The sequence below is a fragment of the Sceloporus occidentalis genome, unplaced genomic scaffold, assembly GCF_023333645.1.
Source record: "Sceloporus occidentalis isolate IW3139 unplaced genomic scaffold, rSceOcc1.0.p SCAF_3, whole genome shotgun sequence".
Lineage (NCBI taxonomy): Eukaryota > Metazoa > Chordata > Lepidosauria > Squamata > Phrynosomatidae > Sceloporus > Sceloporus occidentalis.
This window is the reverse complement of record NW_028316983.1, coordinates 26,964,469-26,984,385: the sequence shown is the minus strand read 5'-3', so window position 1 is coordinate 26,984,385 and position 19,917 is coordinate 26,964,469. Positions and strand designations below refer to the sequence as shown.

The 19,917-nt window shown below is 40.8% G+C and overlaps 2 protein-coding genes across 5 annotated transcripts in view; both read left to right on the top strand.

Annotated features, from left to right (window-relative positions):
* Positions 1-4,560, top strand: part of LOC149315678 (brefeldin A-inhibited guanine nucleotide-exchange protein 2) — a 74,954-nt gene extending 70,394 nt beyond the window's left edge. For both annotated transcript variants that reach the window (XM_089513869.1, XM_089513870.1), the window contains one exon: positions 308-4,560. In XM_089513869.1, the coding sequence (XP_089369995.1) occupies positions 308-484 (177 nt within the window). In that variant the 3' untranslated portion in view covers positions 485-4,560. The remainder of the gene's footprint in view (positions 1-307) is intronic.
* Positions 4,561-11,360: 6,800 nt separating this feature from the next.
* Positions 11,361-19,917, top strand: part of LOC149315677 (exportin-2) — a 35,288-nt gene continuing 26,731 nt past the window's right edge. Inside the window, exons 1-4 of one of the 3 annotated variants that reach the window (XM_089513865.1) lie at positions 11,361-11,467; positions 15,988-16,083; positions 16,512-16,654; positions 19,529-19,630. In XM_089513865.1, the coding sequence (XP_089369991.1) occupies positions 15,999-16,083; positions 16,512-16,654; positions 19,529-19,630 (330 nt within the window). In that variant the 5' untranslated portion in view covers positions 11,361-11,467; positions 15,988-15,998. Of the gene's footprint in view, positions 11,468-11,652; positions 11,837-12,294; positions 13,857-15,987; positions 16,084-16,511; positions 16,655-19,528; positions 19,631-19,917 lie in introns of those variants that run through there. The other 2 variants (XM_089513866.1, XM_089513867.1) reach the window with 2 other exon arrangements.

Here is a 19,917-nt window from a genome sequence, read left to right as displayed (position 1 = left end):
GGAGGCTGCTCCCAAAGTCATGCAGTATGCTGCCCTTGATATCCACACATAAAGTGTGTATTGTTTAAGTCTTCATGTTTGTTTTAATTTTCATAGTTACATTTTTCTAATGTTACATACCCCACACTGTTATTCCTCTTAGTAATGACCAAACAGTGAAGAATTTTAAATTTAAAAATGCAGTTTTAGTATCTAGATGTTGTGCTGCAACTAACTGTGAGGAACATTATTTCTATTAAATTATACTTTTTGAAGAAACTTCTTTTATAAAAGTCTCTTAACTTTTTTTCCTTTTCTTCTTTACAAGTTCAAAGCACATGCTTCAACGTATTACCCCTACCTATGTGAAATAATGCAGTTTGACTTGATCCCAGAGCTTCGAGCTGTGCTGCGAAAGTTTTTCCTGCGCATAGGTGTAGTATTCAAAATTTGGATTCCTGAAGAACAGTTACAAACAATGGGAACCCATTCACTTGCATGGTAATTCCATGGCTCCTCTTTCCCAAAGTTTGCATCATGCTCGGTTCAAAGAATGGATGCAGAAAGAGAACAAGAAATAACTGGCCTGCTTCAAGAAGAAGAAACCACACCATGGGAGCAGCAAGGTTACATTGGTTAAGCTGGTATTTCTGAAGGAAAATTTATCTTTCTTTTTTAATTCTGGCTGCCCTATAGGAATAGCTGTTAGCATTTGACAACTTAATACAGTAAATGTCAAGTAATTCTTATTACTATGCTTGTCTCTTCAAATCTATTCTTTGCAGTGGTTCCCTTTTATACCTTCCAGGAGCCCATGATGTGCTGAAAACAATAAATGAATAGAAAGTATTTCTATGAGATAATACTGAATGTATTAATATAGGCTTGTGATGTTAGCAAATATATTAAGAAGTGTTTGAGATGGTTACTTGACCAGCCACACAGGGGAAAAATCCAAAGCAGTTTTTATCTCTTTTACTACTACTCCCAACTTGATGTATATTGCAGAATGTGTGTGGTGCATCATTTCTAGAGTGGCACCATATTTTCATGGCCTGGGTCTGATCAGTTTTCATCATATGAAAGTATCCTTGAGATCAGGATTATTATGAACAAAATAATTAGCATAATATATTACTACACAGGAAATACCTTCTCCTTCAAAAAACAAAACCCATTACACATGGCCTGTCAATCCAGTTACTAGTTTGTTTATGATTTCAGTTTAAGAAGCTTAGCAGCTTTGAAGATTCTTCTGATGCTTAATATTTAATTATATGGAGCAAATGGCAAAGTGGAACTTTAAATTTAATCTTTGAAGTGCACACTGATTTAAAATTTATGCTAGTTACAAAACCTTACCCTTGTCAATAATATATAACTAGCATTGGGGTAAAAACACTCTAATGCATATTAAGATATTTCTATTTTTCTGCTGAACTGTGAGTTAATGGTTGTTTTAATGGCTTGGTTAGTATTTTATTAGCATTGGTGGTATGTGGGAGATGAATCTGGTTCCTATTGGGACCACTTGATTTATTAATATAAATGCACATGTACTTGTGATAAAAGCTCGTTTATTAGGGAAAAATAGGAAGGAAACCTGCAATCGTATCATTGTAGTCCTTTTGGCTCTTCTGATTGGTTCTGAAGGAATTATATATTTTTGGTGAGACCATGTCTTAGTATTCTTTGCCGAGTAAAAGAAATAGTTTTGTAAAATATGGCAGGCAAAACTTGTGTAATTGTATTTGTTTGATAATAATGAGTGTAAAATTTGTATATGAGGACAGGAAGGAAATTGTGTCCATCCAAATGTATTAAAAATGAAAGTACAAAAGTATTATCAAGCATATTTTGTCTTTAGCCATATCTGCAAGGATGAGTTGTAAAATAATTAACAAAGTAGGGTGGGAAATAGTGATTGGTTGGCTGCAAGTGTTTTTGAAATAAGTTAAATGGAAGATGATCAGTTCTGAGATTAATTAGGTTCAGCTTGCTTAGAACCTCTTTCTTAATAAAACTGGGTTTGGCTCTTAGCACAACCAAAGGTATAATATTTTGGGGACAACCAGAATTGTTGGCTGGGTTTTATTTTATTAAATGTTGGTGCTAGGTCTTTCTCTCATTCACGTTAAACGTTTTTGTTTATAGCAAAGCAGTATGAGTACTACATTTGTTTTTGATCATTAATATAATAAGTAAAAACGTTGAAATTTAATTTCTCTACCAAAGAATTTTATGTAGCAAGTGCAGAATTTTGTTTCATGTGAAATACAATGACAAAAATAAATAACTTATTAGAAAGGATTGTGGTTAATATTTTGCCATGGATAAAAGATTATGTGGGAAAATATATTAATTTTCATCAGCATTTAAAGCAATTTAGACTTACATTTGCAGGATAAAGAAGCACTTCACAAAGTACTGCAAGAAGCTGTTTATTTTTATATATATATATATTTACATTTGTATACTGATTTGTATTTTTAATTGGATTATTACTTTCCCATCCACTGCTGTGGTTTTGCTATTAACATGTTGTTCAAATACAGCTGGCCACTCATCCTTTGTCGAGCAAATACTCATATTACAGTATTTCAGTTCACTAGGAGAGTATAGCAGTGTCACAGCTGATGCTTCACAAAGTCTGAATACATATGGGACTGAAACAGTATCTTCCAAAATTTAGCAATGTAAAATGCTATGAAGAAGCTTGACATGTGAGGTTGGTGCATATATATATATATAACTTGGAGCCTGTTAAAGCCTTAGTGTTATATGAATATTTCCTTAGGGAAGCTATGTTTTAGCAGTCAACATTTGTATTTTTAAATGGATGAACTTTAATTTAAAAACATATGGGGAGGGGGGAATCTAGATTACTGCGTAATTATCATGGAGTGAAGTGTGTGAGTATATGTGAAGAAATTCCATAATAGCCTTATTCCAGATGTTCTTGAGATGTGTGTGATAGCTCTGTGGGGAGTGATAACATTAATATATATATAATGTATAAACATGTTCTTACAGTGGCAATGGGCTTCTTCAATGTAGCTTTCTTTTGACAACATCACACTCCAAGAATAAACAGAGCTTTCTCTCCAGAAGCTTTCCCAGCAAATTCTTTTGAGTTGTGATCATCCAGTAAATTCTTCAGACTAAATATGGCATTTCCTATGGCACATTTGTACCCATAGCAATTTTTTATCAAGCAGGTACTTCTCAGTCACAGAACTCTGTATCATGGATCAAAAATAAACATCTGTTAAAACAGCTCAATTTATACTTAATGCTGCTGGTCTTTGAACTATGTTAGAGATCAGAAGCCAGTCTGTCATTTTTCTTCAGCATTAACCTTTGTTTAGTTTCACATCTGCCTGTCAGCAGTCATGGTTACCTCCAACCAAGTTCCCTTTTACCCCTCGCAAATTGCTTCAAATTCTGTTTGCTCACTAAGTTGAGAACTCACCAAGATGGGGATTAACCGTGGTTATTGCTGATGAAGACAGAGCTAAGTGGTAAGAAGGGAGAAAGAATAAAATCCAGAAAAGGAAAGCAAGAGCTCCCAGGCTCCATAGCTTGTACATGATATCTTAACTATGGTCATCCAGCCCTGCATCTACATTTTCCCATACTCTTATATTGTGATGTGATTAAATTCCGATTTAAATAAAGTAAATGTTTAGAATATAGTCCAAAAGGATGTACAAATCTGCATGAGAACTGCTAAATTCTACCAATATTTGGAAGAAGCACAGTACAGTAACAGGTGAGAAAGATTAATTTATTGACATAAGTCCTGAACGTATCTTAATTTCTGCTTCCCCTAGTGTTCTTTCACAGAGCAGGTATCATTTTTCTTTCTTTGTAACTGTTTTCTGGAAGTCAGTTTTTATTTACATAAATTTAAAACACAGAACAAAAGCCCAGTACATCTTTTTTATTGACAGTTCTGTAGTATGAATTCAGACTGAGGCTGCAGACCACATACTGTATGTCTTAAGCCTGCATATTTGCACACAAGCTGCTTATTTTATTAATAAAGTTGATGGGGGAAAGTTTGCTTAAATGTTTTGTGCATTGCATTTTATAATGATAGTTCAGTGATCACTGGCATAGTTCCACTGAGGTTAATCTGAATTATAAATGGCCAGTGAATTATATTCCCAAATATTTTAAATAGCAGGTGATTTGACCCTTGGCTTGAAGCAAGCAAAAAGAAAATAATGACTTGTGGGAGGTGCAATTTCTTAACTGTCTTGGCAATTTGTCCAGATTATCTCTTTGCAATTTTAAATAAAATATACTTTGTGCAAAATGTATGTTTTATCTATATAATACTTAAAGTTAGTTACAGCTGTTTCTTTTCTTAGGATACCTTCTATTATGAAGTGCATTTAATATCATTAAGTTAATGAAAAGCATTCCTTGCCCGATGGATGTGTACATTTTTGAGAGAATAGCTGAATAGTTATATAATGCGAAAAGCTATGTAAAGTTTTTTTTATATAAAATATTATGTATAATACTGTTGTATCCCATGCTTTAATCTGGTGATAAATAAAGTTTAAAAACAAATCTGTTACTACAGTTTACATCAACTACTTGTTCATATCACATTTGGTGGTGTGGTACTAATAGAGGCTCCAGAGGAGGAAGACACACAGATATAGCACCATCTTTTACATTTGGTGCTTTGAACATATTAGTGCAGACATAGCCTTTCGGTCATCTTCCCCCCCCCCCCCCAGCATTGGTATGGAGAAATATTATTTTTTACATAGCAAACAAATATTCTTACTATTTTCATTTGCAGTGCTTAAAGGTGCAGTACAAGAATCTTACCAACCCTCTTTAGTGTGAAGGATGCTGATGTTCTCATAATTGTGATGTTCAGGAGCCCTGCAAGCTAGGAATATATTTTACCAGATAATCAGAGCTTCCAGCCTTAGTAGTACTGACTCTTGTTAGGGAAGCAAGTGTGGAGTGCAAATTCCCCCCCCCCCCCAATCATTCACTAATACTGCTTATTGGTCAGAGGAGAAGATCCATGAACTTTTAGTTATATCAGTTTTCTGTTTTTAACAAGGCACAGTCTTGTAATAATGAAATGCTGCTCTTTAGAATTCACAAGTAAGTAGTGTGGTTCATCAAAACCATTGGTGATTTGTGGTAAACCATTTTGCAGATAATATGCCCAAGTTTGTTTGGCAACAGGCTGTGACAGGTCTATATCCTAACCGGTGTGCTGTCATGAAACTGAGGGTGGCAAAGACCTGACATTTGAGGAGACAATGACAACGGGAATGTCTTTCCCTAGAATTATAGTTACTAATTCTGTTGGAAGGCTTTTCAGAAGGGAGTGGTAGTTGATGGACAAAGGGTCTAGTAGTCCAGCCTTACTACAAGAACGTTTCACTTCCAAATACCAGCTAATATTGCTAGTGGAAGTTGATTTGCAGTCTAAGAGCAGAAATATGTATTTCATCCCTTCAGCAAATTGAGCAGGTTGACCTGCCAAATTTAAAGAGTAAAAACAGCAGAACTGTCTTGTGCATAACTCACTTGGACTCTGTGAGATACTTATGCTCCATTGCCATTTTAGAAAGTACCTCATCATATCTTAGATCCTAAATACTGTTTTTCAGGAGAAAAAATCTTTCTGTTCATCTCCCCATGGGTTTCAGTAATAGTTTCTTGTATTTTGATTTATCCCTTTAACAAAGTAGCCCCTAAAACACTGAAGTTGCCTGCTTCTGCTATAAAGAGTGAGCAAGCCCACGGGTTACCTGATCAGAGTTCCTTCAAATGTATAGTATTTTTACCTTCATTTTTAAAATTTCTTAATTTGTACCTGTACATTACAATATTAATATATTATGTGAAATTACCCTCCTTTTGGTGATGTACAAATTTACACTTGGAAAAAATCCCCTAGAGACTCACCTTGATCTGGTCTTTCCATCACAAATGTATCCAATATTGGAAGGGGAGGTAGACTTAAATCATACATCACATGCATTTTTTTCCTGAGGTTTTTCTTAAAATCTGCCCTGATTTTTTCCCCTCTTGGATGGAAAAAATATAAAAGGTTGTAATTTTTAGCAGCTTTTCTGAGGAAGATTTACAAATGTAATCTCTGCTGCTGTATGCTCACATATGTGTAAAAACATCATAGCCAAAACCTACATACAACTCAATATCATGTTTCATTTGCCCCTCTATATGCATACAATTTCCATTGGGAGCTGAAAGTGAAATATTTTAGTCCAAAGCAATCTGTTGATGCCTATATTGCCACAAGAGTTCACAATGCCTGTTGATACTTTAAAAAATTAAGCATTGGTGTATATGCTCAGTCAATATAGAGACTAGGCAATGAGTGTCCTATATAAGAAACAGCAGTTGAATCCAAGCAAAAGTCTGTTTCAAATGTGAACATTTCCCAAACATTTTGAATCCTAAGCAGATCTTCCCTCAGAGGTGGAAGGTGTAATGCCAATCACATTCAACAGCTAGCAAGAGTACCAGACCATTCTTTATAGATGGATATACTAGCCAACTTCTATGGTTTAATCATATGGCTTGAACACTGGACTATGACTTTGGAGAACAGAGTTTGAATCCCTGCTCAGCCATGGAAACCTATTGGGGCAAGTCACACTTTCTGACCCTCAAAGTCAGAGGGCACAGGACTTTAAAAGGATCCAACCTATCCACCTATTTGTAGTGAAGATAGCATAACAAAATATAAGGCAAAAGGCACACAGTACTTTCATGCCATGTGTTCCTCTCCTGACGAGTTGTGTAGTTGCAACTTTGCTGTTAACTGTCGGCAAGTCAACTTTGACTTATGGCAACCCCAAGAATGAGAGGCCTCCAAGTCACCCTCTGCGCAACCCTGCTCACATCTTGCAGACTCAGGGCTGTGGTTTCCTTGATTGATTTTATCCATCTGGAATGGGGTCTTCCTCTTTTCCTACTGTCTTCTACCTTACCAAGCATCAGGCTTGCATCCTTCCGAGGTCGCTAAAATGAGTACCCAGACTGTTGGGGGCAAATTAGCTTACTTGCTGTTCACCGCTATGATCTTTGGAATAGCGGTATATAAATAAAACAAATTATTATTATCATTATTATTATTATTATTATTATTATTGTCTTTTCTAGTGAGTCATGCGTTCTCATGATATGTCCATAGTACAACAGTCTCAGTTTAACAAATTATGAGTAATCACATCTACCAAAAGTCAAAGACATAAATGTACAGTCACCCCTCCGTTTTTGAGGACTGGAGTCTACATTCCTCAGAAATAAGCAAGGGGCAAAGGGAGGGGGACACATTGGGGTGCGTGCCCTCATTGAAGTCAATAGGGTCGCCAATATTGGCAATCTTTCATTTTTGCAGGGAGGGAGGTGGAATGGATCCCCATGAAAATGGAGGGGTGACTGTACTTATAATAAGTCTCTGAAGGGAGAAAAGCAGTCTGATTAGCCCAGGTCAGGGTGACCAGACATCCTCCTTTTCCAAGACAGGCCCTATTCCAACCTTCTGTCCAGGATGAATTCCAAAATGCCCTCCATTTTGAGCATGACTAAGAAGCCCATTGAGTAACACCATGTTTGCTTCTGCCCCTGAAGAAATAAATGCACCCTGAGCTCTTGTCTGCAGCTGGGGGGGGGGGGGGAATGATGATGATGATGATGATGAATTGTATTTATTTACATCCTGCTCTTTTCCCAGAACTGAGACCCAGAGCAACTCAGAACATTAAAAGAACATTTTTACAATTTTTACATTTTACAAAGAACAATTAAAAACATTTCAAAAAGTGGTACATTGAAACAGAATCAAATTGTTGCAATATTAAAACAGGTTGCTTATTAAAAGAATAAAAATACAGTTATAATTGTTTAAAATTGTTCAAAACAATTAAAATGATACAACACCCCAAACTTTTAAAAGGATCCGTCCTATTTGCAGTGAAGATAGGATAACGAAATATGATAAAATAAAAATAATGAAAGGATAACAAAAGTGTATCTAAGTTAGCTGTAAATAAACTATAGGAAACGGATCTATATACTGTACTGTATATATATGTGTGTGTGTGTGTGTAGTTTTAACACTATATATATATATATATATAGAGAGAGAGAGAGTACAGCAAAACAAAAACAAATCCTTAAAATTGTAAGAAAGAAACATCAAATCACAAGGAGGACAAAGACAGGACTCTTCCTCATATATATATATAATAATAATAATAATGATAATAATAATAATATTTATTTATTTGTAGCCCGCCTTTCCCTGGCTTACCGCTCCGTCAAATGCATCTGAGGAAGTAGCGTTAAGACTATGAAAGCTCACACTACCAATTTCTTTCTTTCAGTTAGTCTCCCTACATTTGACCTTACAGGCTCACATGGCTCTATAGCTTTGAATGCTTTCCCCCTTGCCTTGGGCCTTTACTAGTAATAATATAATAATAATAATAAATTTATTATTTTTATACCGCCCTTCCATAGATCAGGGCGGTTCACAGCAAATATCAATAAAACAATTAAGAATACATAAAAACACCCCTCTCTCATTGACCCCTCCCCCCTGGTAAAAAGCCACCACAGCGGCAAGATAGTCCTCCGCAGTTCTGGGGAGCTTCTTCCCAGGTGACATGGGGGGGGGGCAGCGGCAGAAGTAGTCCTCCACCAGCTCTCAGGCAGTCCCCGATGTTGCTGGGTCTGCCTGATGGCTCCCTCTGAGGCCGAGATGACAGTTGAGGAGGGAGGGGCCTCTTCCTTCAGGCAGTCCAAGATGTTGCTGGTCTGCCTGATGACTCCCTCTGAGGCCGAGATGACAGTTGAGGAGGGAGGGGCCTCTTCCTTCAGGCAGTCCAAGATGTTGCTGGTCTGCCTGATGACTCCCTCTGAGGCCGAGATGACAGTTGAGGAGGGAGGGGCCTCTTCCTTCAGGCAGTCCAAGATGTTGCTGGTCTGCCTGATGACTCCCTCTGAGGCCGAGATGACAGTTGAGGAGGGAGGGGCCTCTTCCTTCAGGCAGTCCCCGATGTTGCTGGGTCTGCCTGATGGCTCCCTCTGAGGCCGAGATGACAGTTGAAGAGGGAGGGGCCTCTTCCTTCAGGCAGTCCTCGATGTTGCTGGGTCTGCCTGATGGCTCCCTCTGAGGCCGAGATGACAGTTGAAGAGGGAGGGGCCTCTTCCTTCAGGCAGTCCCCGATGTTGCTGGGTCTGCCTGATGGCTCCCTCTGAGGCCGAGATGACAGTTGAGGAGGGAGGGGCCTCTTCCTTCAGGCAGTCCAAGATGTTGCTGGGTCTGCCTGATGGCTCCCTCTGAGGCCGAGATGACAGTTGAGGAGGGAGGGGCCTCTTCCTTCAGGCAGTCCAAGATGTTGCTGGGTCTGCCTGATGGCTCCCTCTGAGGCCGAGATGACAGTTGAGGAGGGAGGGGCCTCGTCCTTCAGGCAGTCCAAGATGTTGCTGGGTTTGCCTGATGGCTCCCTCTGAGGCCGAGATGACAGTTGAAGAGGGAGGGGCCTCTTCCTTCAGGCAGTCCCCGATGTTGCTGGGTCTGCCTGATGGCTCCCTCTGAGGCCGAGATGACAGTTGAGGAGGGAGGGGCCTCGTCCTTCAGGCAGTCCAAGATGTTGCTGGGTCTGCCTGATGGCTCCCTCTGAGGCCGAGATGACAGTTGAAGAGGGAGGGGCCTCTTCCTTCAGGCAGTCCCCGATGTTGCTGGGTCTGCCTGATGGCTCCCTCTGAGGCCGAGATGACAGTTGAAGAGGGAGGGGCCTCTTCCTTCAGGCAGACCTTGATGTTGCTGGGTCTGCCTGATGGCTCCCTCTGAGGCCGAGATGACAGTTGAGGAGGGAGGGGCCTCTTCCTTCAGGCAGACCCTGATGTTGCTGGGTCTGCCTGATGGCTCCCTCTGAGGCCGAGATGACAGTTGAGGAGGGAGGGGCCTCTTCCTTCAGGCAGTCCAAGATGTTGCTGGGTCTGCCTGATGGCTCCCTCTGAGGCCGAGATGACAGTTGAGGAGGGAGGGGCCTCTTCCTTCAGGCTGGGTCTGCCTGATGGCTCCCTCTGAGGCCGAGATGACAGTTGAGGAGGGAGGGGCCTCTTCCTTCAGGCAGACCTTGATGTTGCTGGGTCTGCCTGATGGCTCCCTCTCCCTCCAAAGTCGCCAACTTCACTTTGGGCATGGAGAGAGCTCTTGTCGCCCCTTTGAGACTCACGGAAAGAAAGAAGTTGGCAGCCTGCGCGCTTTCCTGGAGTTCAGTCTCCTTCCTCAGAGGCATTTGAGGAAGATCCAAAGGCCTCTTGGGGAAGGAGGCTTCAGTCTAGGGAAGCACTTTCTTTGAGTGAGCATCAAAGGTACTACTAGAGTATAAGATCTCTCTCTCCATCCCTTCCTTTCAACAAACTCTACCTGCGTTTATAATATTGGTGAGGAGTTGCTTGTATCAACTCCCCATTAATATATTATATTTTAATATATTAATTTATAATCAACATATTGATAATATTAATTAGCATTAATATTAATGAGTTAATATCAGTGCTTTTAGCCTTTGTGTGATCATGTCCTGCTTTTTCTTCAGCGTCCTACATCCTGTGGTGTTTTGTCCTCCTTGGTGGCGAGGACTGGGAAGAAATAATCTGGTTTGGCAACACTTTATCTGTCGTGGCTCAATGCTATGGAATTCTGGGAATGGTAGTTTGCTGTGGCACCAAAGCTTTGCCCCGAATTCCCAGGATCCCACATGACTGAGCCACACCGGTTAAAAGGTCCAAAGCAGACCAGTTTGAGACGACTTTAACTGCCCTGGCCTCGACGGTAGGGAATTCTGGGAACTGTAGTTTTGTCAGACCTTTGGCCTCTGGTGCCACAATGAACTATAATTCCCAGGATTCCCTAGCACTAAACAAGGGCAGTTAATTTCTATACTGTTTATCAGTGCACTTACACTCTCCCTGAGCTAATTGCCCCCAACAAGGTGGGTCTGTATGTACAGCATTGAAGCTTAACAATAATACAATACTCTTCTGAGGATGCTGAGCGGACCCTGCCTGGGGTCGAACTCACAACCTCGCGGCTGCGAATGGCTGCACCGCCACCGTCAGCCACTGCGCCTCCAGGGCGCCCTTCCTTCCCCGCCTTCTGCCTCAGGGAATCTCAGTGGCTCCACCACACTCTTGCAAATGCAATGCATTGTGGGAACCCTGTGCGCAGAAGCAGCGGATTGGCTCGCCCCGTTCTAAGGAGAGCGTAGCTGGGATTGGCCGGCACTTCTAGACAAACCTGTTATTGATTGGTTATGGCAGGGAAGGGGCGGGGCTACGCGGCGTCGTGCGTGATTGCGTCACCCCGCCGCCGCGCCCTCTCAGCGAGGTTTGAATGTGAAGCGGAGTTGGCGCTGTGGTGGGAGTGCTGCGTCGCTGGGGCTGTCAGGGGACCCGTCAGGTGAGGCGCGTTGCCGGGGAAACCGAGGGGCCCTTCGTTGGTGGTTTTCGGAGCCCTAGAGCGGCAGGGAGGGACCCTTTAGCGCGGGATTCTCATTTACCCTCAGGCTCAGGGCCCGCGGCGCAGCAACAGGAGGCGGGCAACCGAACTGCTGGTTTCTTTTGTCCCGCCCCTTCTGCCTACGCTGCTCCCTATTGGCTGCGGGGCCTAGACGGTAGGAAAAGCGGTTCGCCGATTGGCCTTCGCGGCTGTCGCTCTAGGAACTAGTGTGAGGCGAGCACCCTCCGCTCCCCGTTCCCTCTCCATTTTCCGTCTTCCTCTTGGTCGCCGGTGCTGGAGGCGAGGCTCCAGGCGCTGTTGAAGAAGAAGGTACGGCGCTGAGGCGGAACGGAGGCCGGGGAATCGGAGCCGGCGGAAGCAGCGTGTCGGTTCCGCACTGCAGGAGTAACCCGCTTTGACAGCGCCTTAACTCTTCATCCGCTTCCCCACCGCCTTCCCCTTCTCCTCTTTGGAGATTGTGAGCCTGAATAGGAGAAAACCACCGACAACAAAAGCGCCTCCCTAGCAATCTGGAGGCCCTCGAGTGCAGCAGACACTGCCCTCAGAACTGCAGAGGCAGCGGAGGCCTAGTGGAGGCTTCGCTCTGGGAATCTCTAGGGCTTTCGGTGCAACTTTTAGTCAAAGTCGACCATAGAGTTGCTCTGGAGGACCTAGAGATTCCTAGAGAGAACGTATTAATCAAATCGTGAATAACCGAACCCGCAAATATGGAGGGATGAGTGTAATTACGATAGATGATAATAATAATACTTTTAGACTGCCACGGCACAATGCTGTGGGAATTGTAGTCCATTGGGGCAGCAGAGCTCTCCGACAGAGAAGGCTCCTTGTCACACAGAACTACAGCTCCCAGAATTCAGTGCCACTGAGCCATGGCAGTTAAAGTGGAGTCGCCCTGGACTATTTATGCTGTGACACCGCTTTTTAAGTGCAGAGGCTGCAGGTGGTGGGATTCTGGGGATGGTGGGTTATTGTGGCGCCAGGTGCACTCCGACAGAGAAGGCTAAGTCTCACTAAACTACAACTCCCAGAATTCTCAAACATTGATCCAGGCAAGGCAGTCAAAGCGATGTCAAACCGGATTATTTCTACAGCGTGAATGCAGCCTTAATCTGATTTGTAGAAGAGACCCAGGCAGAATCCACACGGCAGAAATAATCCAGTTTGACACCACTTTAACTGCCTTGGCTCAGTGCTATGGAATTCTGGGAAGTGTAGTTTGTTGTGGCGGGGAAGGCTCTTCCAACTCTGTGATCCTGTGATTCAATGTCTCACAAAAGTACACATCCCAGAATTCCATAGCATGGAGCCAGGGCAGTTAAAGCGGTGTCAGACTGGATTGTTTCTGCACTGCAGATGCAGCCTTAGTCTGATTTCTGGAAGAGACATAGCAGTGAAAAGCAGCCACTCTGCACATGCCCAGAGGGCATTTTTAGTATCTGGGGGACAAGGAGTTGCCAGGCCTCAGATATTTTTGTAGACTGCTGATCAGACAAGGTTAGTGCTGTCTGTGGAGAATAATCATGGGAGCTGCCATTTGGAAGCTTTAGAGGGAGAAACAGTTGTCCATCCCAATCTGCACAATGCCCACAGAGCAGGGCCAGATAGAACATACTTTCAGATTCTTAGTAGAGCTTAAGGTGACTTGTAGGTTCTGGGCTTTGGACTGTCCGCAGCTTCCAGTTTTGTTGTTATGTGCCTTGACTTGCTTTTTGAGAAGCTCAAAGCTCCTGACAAAAAGTTTAAAAACCAAGAACATAAAACATTAAATATTTAGATAGTCGCTACGTAAAACTTCAGATCATCACCAAGATGAAGCATCCTAGGAAGTACTGAAAGTAATCAAGGCTAGTACTCTTCATGTGGGAGGAAAGGGGAGAATGGCCCTTTGACTTCAGGGCCACTTCTAGAAAAATTCTGCTAGAAACAGAGGCTGTACCTCTTCTAGTGAAGGGCCGCAGTATAAAAAGGCGAGTTTCATTTAAAGAAATCACATAGTTGATACAGGGAGAGGATTGCTAAGAACTGGAAAAGTATAGTATTGAAAGAGATGGGGAAAGGGTGTACCATGTAGTCATGCCTTCTGCTGTTTATGTCCGTTTCTAAGAATGCAGATGGTCACTGACATAAATTCTCAACCAGTTTCATCAAGAATCTTTTACCACTGATATTTAAGCTCTCTCCCAGCTTGTCAGTGAACTAAAGAGGGGGAGCATCAAAGGGTCCCTGGAGTCTCACTGTCATTTGCCCCAGTCAGCCTTTTAGTTCAGTGTACTACCAGAGCATTGCTGAGCATGCCATCTTTGCATCTGTTACGTTATTCCATGAGGTATGCTAAAATCCATTTCAGCTCATTCATTTCTGAATGTCTTTATGCAATTGTTTCTTCTGAACCCAAGGCTTAACAGTGCATTCCCCAGTATGTTGGATTTGAGAGAGAATACCTACAGTAAATGTTCCTGTCTCTCTTATGTCACTGTAGTAAGTGGTGACAATTGGGATGAGTTTCAGAAGAGCAATGGCCTGTTGTGACTTCTTTTTTTTTTGTTCCCCTGTTGTGATCTAGGGTAAATTCTGTTCTGCGTTGATCAACAATTCCTTTTTAGTGGTTTTTAAAGTGTTTCTGTGTGAGAGAGAACCATCACTGAATTTCTTAATATAGATCATTTTGTATATGTATATGAAAATATTTTTAGTTAGCAAATACATCGTAATTACTTGCGGAGGCAGAATCCTAAGCGCTCCATACACACACATACAAACGTTTCCATGTGTTAGACCATTCTTCGAGCGGCTGATCTTGAGGATCCCTTGGTTTTCCAGAGCCAGTGTGCAAAGGGATCTTGTAGCACCTTTAATGCTATCTGAAAGAAAGAAACTGGTAGCATGAGCTTTCATAGACCTGAGTCTACTTTCTCAGATGGCACAGACATTTTCCAAAAGAGGGAAAGGCAGAACATAACTGGAATGATTCAGAACTGTGGAGAAATATAGAGGAACATTGCTCTTTGAAATTTGTTTCTGTTTTGAGTAACAGTGGTCTTTTCTGTTGATCCTTTTTTATTTTCTTGACAGTTTCTATAGAATCTTTGTCATCATGTAATTGTGTCCCATACTGGTTATGCTTACTATATCCTATTATTTGCGTGTGGTGTTTTTCAGTTTGAAAACATTTCTAGTCCTGTAATCTTTTCCCAACTAGTGACCAGCTTAATGCCTATGAAAAGCCCCCAATCGGGTGAATGCAATGACACCTTCCTGTTTATTTTCCTGAGAATGTGCCATTCAGAATCCTAAAGCCTCTTGCACCAGAGATAATATATAGCCATTATCAGCAGTTTCCATTAATATACTTAAACACTATGAAATCACAGTTCATGGTTATGTGTCACATGGGGTAAACAATGGACAGGTGTGGAAGAATCTTAGAAATATGGTATCTTCGGTCGTATGATTCTTGCATCTGGAAGCGCACTGACTATTTTTCAACTCATGAGTTATTTGGCTGTTGGAATGTAAACTCATTATTACATTCAAAGCAACATATGCTATGTGGGCTTGGGAGAAAAAATAATCTGGCATCCTTTTGGGGAATTATGATGGCATAGATCAGATTGATGCCACTAGAACTCATGGTTTTGGTTGTTGCAGATGTCAGAATGTTCTAACTCCACAACGATCCCAAAAAAAAACCCTTCCCTGCCTTTTCTTAGCCAAAACCCTGAGAACTCAATCATATCCTTGTTGGTGGAGAGTGGGAGGAGCATGGACAGCATCCATCTGGCTTCCTATAGCTGGACACATAGAAGTGACATCATTGGCAAGGACTTCCAAAGGAATCCTAGAGGACCTTGCAGAAGCCAGTCACTATACATCCAGCCGTGGGGCTTGGGGAGAGAGATGATAATAGCTTATTGTTTTCAGGGCATTTCTTAAAGTGTTGTGCTGGTGTAAAGAATTTTGAGGTGCATGCTTTTTCACACACTAGTTCATTGGAAACATTTGTTACATAGGTTTTTTAAAATCAGGGGTTTTTTGGGGGGGGAGGGGGCTTGCATCCATGGTTCTTCAACTGGTCTATAATTGTAACTGAAAGGATACCCACTGCATAGCCATATCCATTAAAAACCAGTGGAGCAAATCACTGCTTAGCTGCATGACAGCTTTGGGTTGCAGTCTTGCTTTAGATTTTTAAATATACTGAAGATTCAGGTGACATAGGATGGAAAAAAATTAAAGTTTCAGTTTGAATGCAAAGTTGTATGTGCTTTAGATATCTGGATCATGGTTTTTGTTGGAAAGGAAGGTGGCATAGTGTGTTGTGTATTTGAAATTACAGGTGGATTTCTAACTGTATTTGAAAACTATAAACGTGTAACACAAAGTGTCTGCATTGTAGTGTATATATTTTGATATATAGCACCTAAAATTATACACAGTACATTTTTGTTACTTTTTAGATTCTGCAGTTATGGAGCTAAGTGAAGCCAATTTGCAGACTTTGACAGAATATTTAAAGAAGACGCTAGATCCTGATCCTGCCATAAGACGTCCTGGTAAATTGTTTAAAAATGTCAAGATTGAGAATGTACTGGATGGATTCTAGTGAAAGCTTACCATGAAACATTGCAGAGTCTGTTTAGCTATTTTATATGCTTCTTAGAGTTATTTTTTATTTATTTTATTTATTTGTATTTGGTGATATTGCCTAAGAACAGGGATATCAAGCACGTCTTTTCCAAAATGCCATAATGAGATTGTGGAGCAGCATTATGATCTGCATTTAAAATTTGTTACTTTTAACATATGAAATATATTGGGCTGCACTTTTACTATCAATATAAAATTGATTAAAATGTTAATTTTACTTCTCCTTTATCCCTTATGTTAAATATTAACTTGCATGTGTAGCAAATAATGTTAAATAATAAGATAACCATGAATTAGACAGACTTTTTGCTAAATTTAGGGTATTCTTTTACAGCGGAAAAATTCCTTGAGTCTGTTGAAGGAAGCCAAAATTATCCACTGCTGCTTTTGACACTGCTGGAGAAGTCTCAAGATAATGTCATCAAAGTCTGTGCCTCTGTCACATTCAAGAATTATATTAAAAGAAATTGGAGAATTGTAGGTATTTTGGTGATTAGAGTTGCCCAGTCATATAATGTGTGGTCTAGTAGTATCAGAGGTTAAGAATAAAAATGCTTATGGGACATAAATTGTAATAAAAGATGGTAGGACATCAGATATAGTACATACATGGGTGTGCTTTATGTGGCTTTCAACATACGCTGATAGCTGTGTCGGGAAGAAGGGGCGGCGTGTCCCAAAGGGACTAATGGGGCGCGCACGACCGCATGCACAAACTCCATTCATTTAAATGGGGCTTGAGCATACGCGTAATTTGCTTTACATAGGGGAGTCTGGAATGGATTCCCCGCATAAAGCAAGGATGCACTGTGTAAGTATACCTCAGTTAACAAAGGAGATGCATTATTGGCCGTTACTTCTTTAACAGAAAATTCAGTCCCAACACAAAGAACACACAGAAAGTAGGGCTAAATTCCTACGCTATAAAATAGAGAGAAGCTCAACATATCTCAGCATACTTTGTTTTCAAAACTAACAATATTTATCTGTCAGATGAAACAAGCAGGTCAGGTAAGCCTTGCAAATAAACATAACATTTTTAATCTTCTAGAGGCCATTTTTGGAAGCCTCTCAAAATTCATCCAGTGATCACTTCCCCCTGTTAGCTTCGATTTTTCTTTGAGTTCTTTTTTTGGTGGCCAAAGCAATAGAGCTATATGTTTTTTTTAGAATGTTGGGAGTAGCTAGTGAGAGACTTCCCTTCTTCACCCTTTTCTCTCTGTTTTGCTGTTTACAAATGCTCAAAAAGGGATTCTGAAGACAGCTGCTGTTTACCTTGCCTGTTATAGCCAGGCAGATTCAGATTCAGTAGGATAAGCTAGAGCAGAATCTTATTCTTTTCCAATGCAAGCTTTATTGCACTGTACATTGTAGATATGCTGCTACTATCTCATAACAAATGTCAGGGTGTTTTTTTTCCTGATCCTCTTTTTCCATTCTCCCAAAGTCAGTGCTGTAAAAAACTTGTAACTAGAAAGGAGAAAGAGGAGATATAAAAAGTCTTTATAAAAAGGAGCTTCATTGTGAGAGGCTTTGTAAACTGATATAAACACAAAGCTTAACCAATCAGATTGTTTCATTTCACACACACATATTGTTACTTTTCAATAACAAGTCTGCTGAAGCATGTTGAACGGTTCTTTTTTGTGGTGTAGGAACCTATGCCTATTCTTTCCATTCTTTCTGCTTCATTAACTGAGGTACACTTGTATTTAATGTGACAGGCTACTGTAGACAATAGTGGTTTTCAAGCTCAAATCCTAAATCATTCTTTTTCTTCCAGTGGATTATTAGCATAATCAGAGTTCTGCGCTGTACTTTTTAAACTGTGATAGTAAAGACATTTTGTCTGGCTTTACTAACAAAACTATTATTTGTTGTCCTCACTTATTCAGCCCTTTTCCAAGTCCTGTGATATCTGCAGAGAACTTGTAGATAGCTGCAGTAGCTTTTACAAATGGTATAAGCAGTATCTCACTGTTGCTGCCTTTTGCAGAGATCCTGTAATCAGGAAAAGGAATGACCCCCCTTCCTCCTCCCCCCAAGAACCTGAAGGTAGAAAAGAGTGGTTCCTATCTTATAAATAGGGTTTTTGGAGAAAGAAAGGTGGCTCCTTGCTAGATGTCTCCTGTAGGTTGCTGCTGGTGATTAAAGTCAATCTTTATATTTTTTGGCACTTGGAAATACATCCGTTCCAATCCTCCAGGTAGTGGTATTAATTTATGGTTTTAGGAGAAGAGAATATTGAACCACCAGGTATCTCACCGAGTTTAATGCAGTTTTTCAGGGATTTGGGGCTTAAGCTTACTTTTCAGAACTTGCAGTTCCTTGATGAGTCTTTGTAGTGGTAGTTTGGTCCTATGACTCTGTCTGATTGCAGAAAAGATATATTGTTCATCAGTGAATCTGGAAAAGAATCATATCTGCATTTCTTGGTACAATATTGTCAGTTGGGAAAAGTGGCTTCAAGCATTAGCAAGGTGTAGTGGTTTGGGTGTAGTAGGTTAGGGTTTGATTCCCTGCTTGGCCACGGAAACCCACTGGGTGATCTTGGTTGAGTGACACACTCTCAGCACCAGAAAATTCTGTAACAGGGTTGCCTTACATTGGAAACTGCTTGAAGGTACACAACAACAACAGCTAAACCAGCTTATCTGCCAAAATCCTTTTGAACCTTTGACGATATCAACTGGGGTTAAGAGGATGAGCTTATAAGCCTACTGTTCTTGCTGCTTCTAAGCGGCCAATGCTACTGCTGTTCTGCATGATGCAATCATATCTCCTGCTGCACTCAGACCTGACAGCTAAAAATGGGAAGGGTTAGAGCACCAAGTGGAACAGTGCTTGTTTTTGTCAGCAAATTCCACCTATCCTGCTTTATGCATCCACATTCCACCATGTGATGCTTACAGCTGAGCATTGTGATACAGCTTGGTTGTAATCTCTTGTCTATCTGACATGAATTTTAACCTGTCCTTCCTCATAGTAGCTCAGGGATTATGTTCACCACCCTGCCCTTTTATTGTAACATTAAATCTGTAAGATTCTGAGAGGTAGTGGCTGGAACAAGGTCCCCTAGTAAATCTGGTGGATGACCAAAGATTCTAACTACCAAACTGCACTAGAAGTATCGTAAGAGGCTTATGCCACAGACATAAATTACCTTGACCCACTAGCCTTGCAAATATTTATCAAGTAGCCATTATACTTTTAGCTATATACAGCTTTTGAAGTACAGTATTTGTTACTGTTAGTATTTGAGAAGCATTCAGCTTATCTGGAAAACTTAATGTGAACATTTTTCTTTATAGAGATGTATTGATGTTAACTTACTTCACTGTTTGTTTGTAGATTGAAGATGAACCAGACAAAATATGTGAAACTGACAGAATAGCCATTAAAGCCAACATTATTCATCTGATGCTTAGTAGCCCAGAACAAATTCAAAAACAGGTGAGGTAAAAAAAAGAACCCTCTTCATTTCAGAAAGGAATTGGTTTTTGTTTTTGTTTTTTGCATAAAAATGGATTGTGTTAATAAATCAAATTTTGTTCTAAAACAAGGAGCAACAGATAATTACAAAAATTGCTAACTGAAGCATATTAAAACTTGAGATAAATATTAAGAGAGATCCTATGAAATGCAGAATTTTTTTTCACAAAAAAGTGATTAGACTATTTTACTGCCCTCTATGTGCGGCTCCCCTTGAAAAGTGTTCAAAAGCTATAACTAGGCAATTG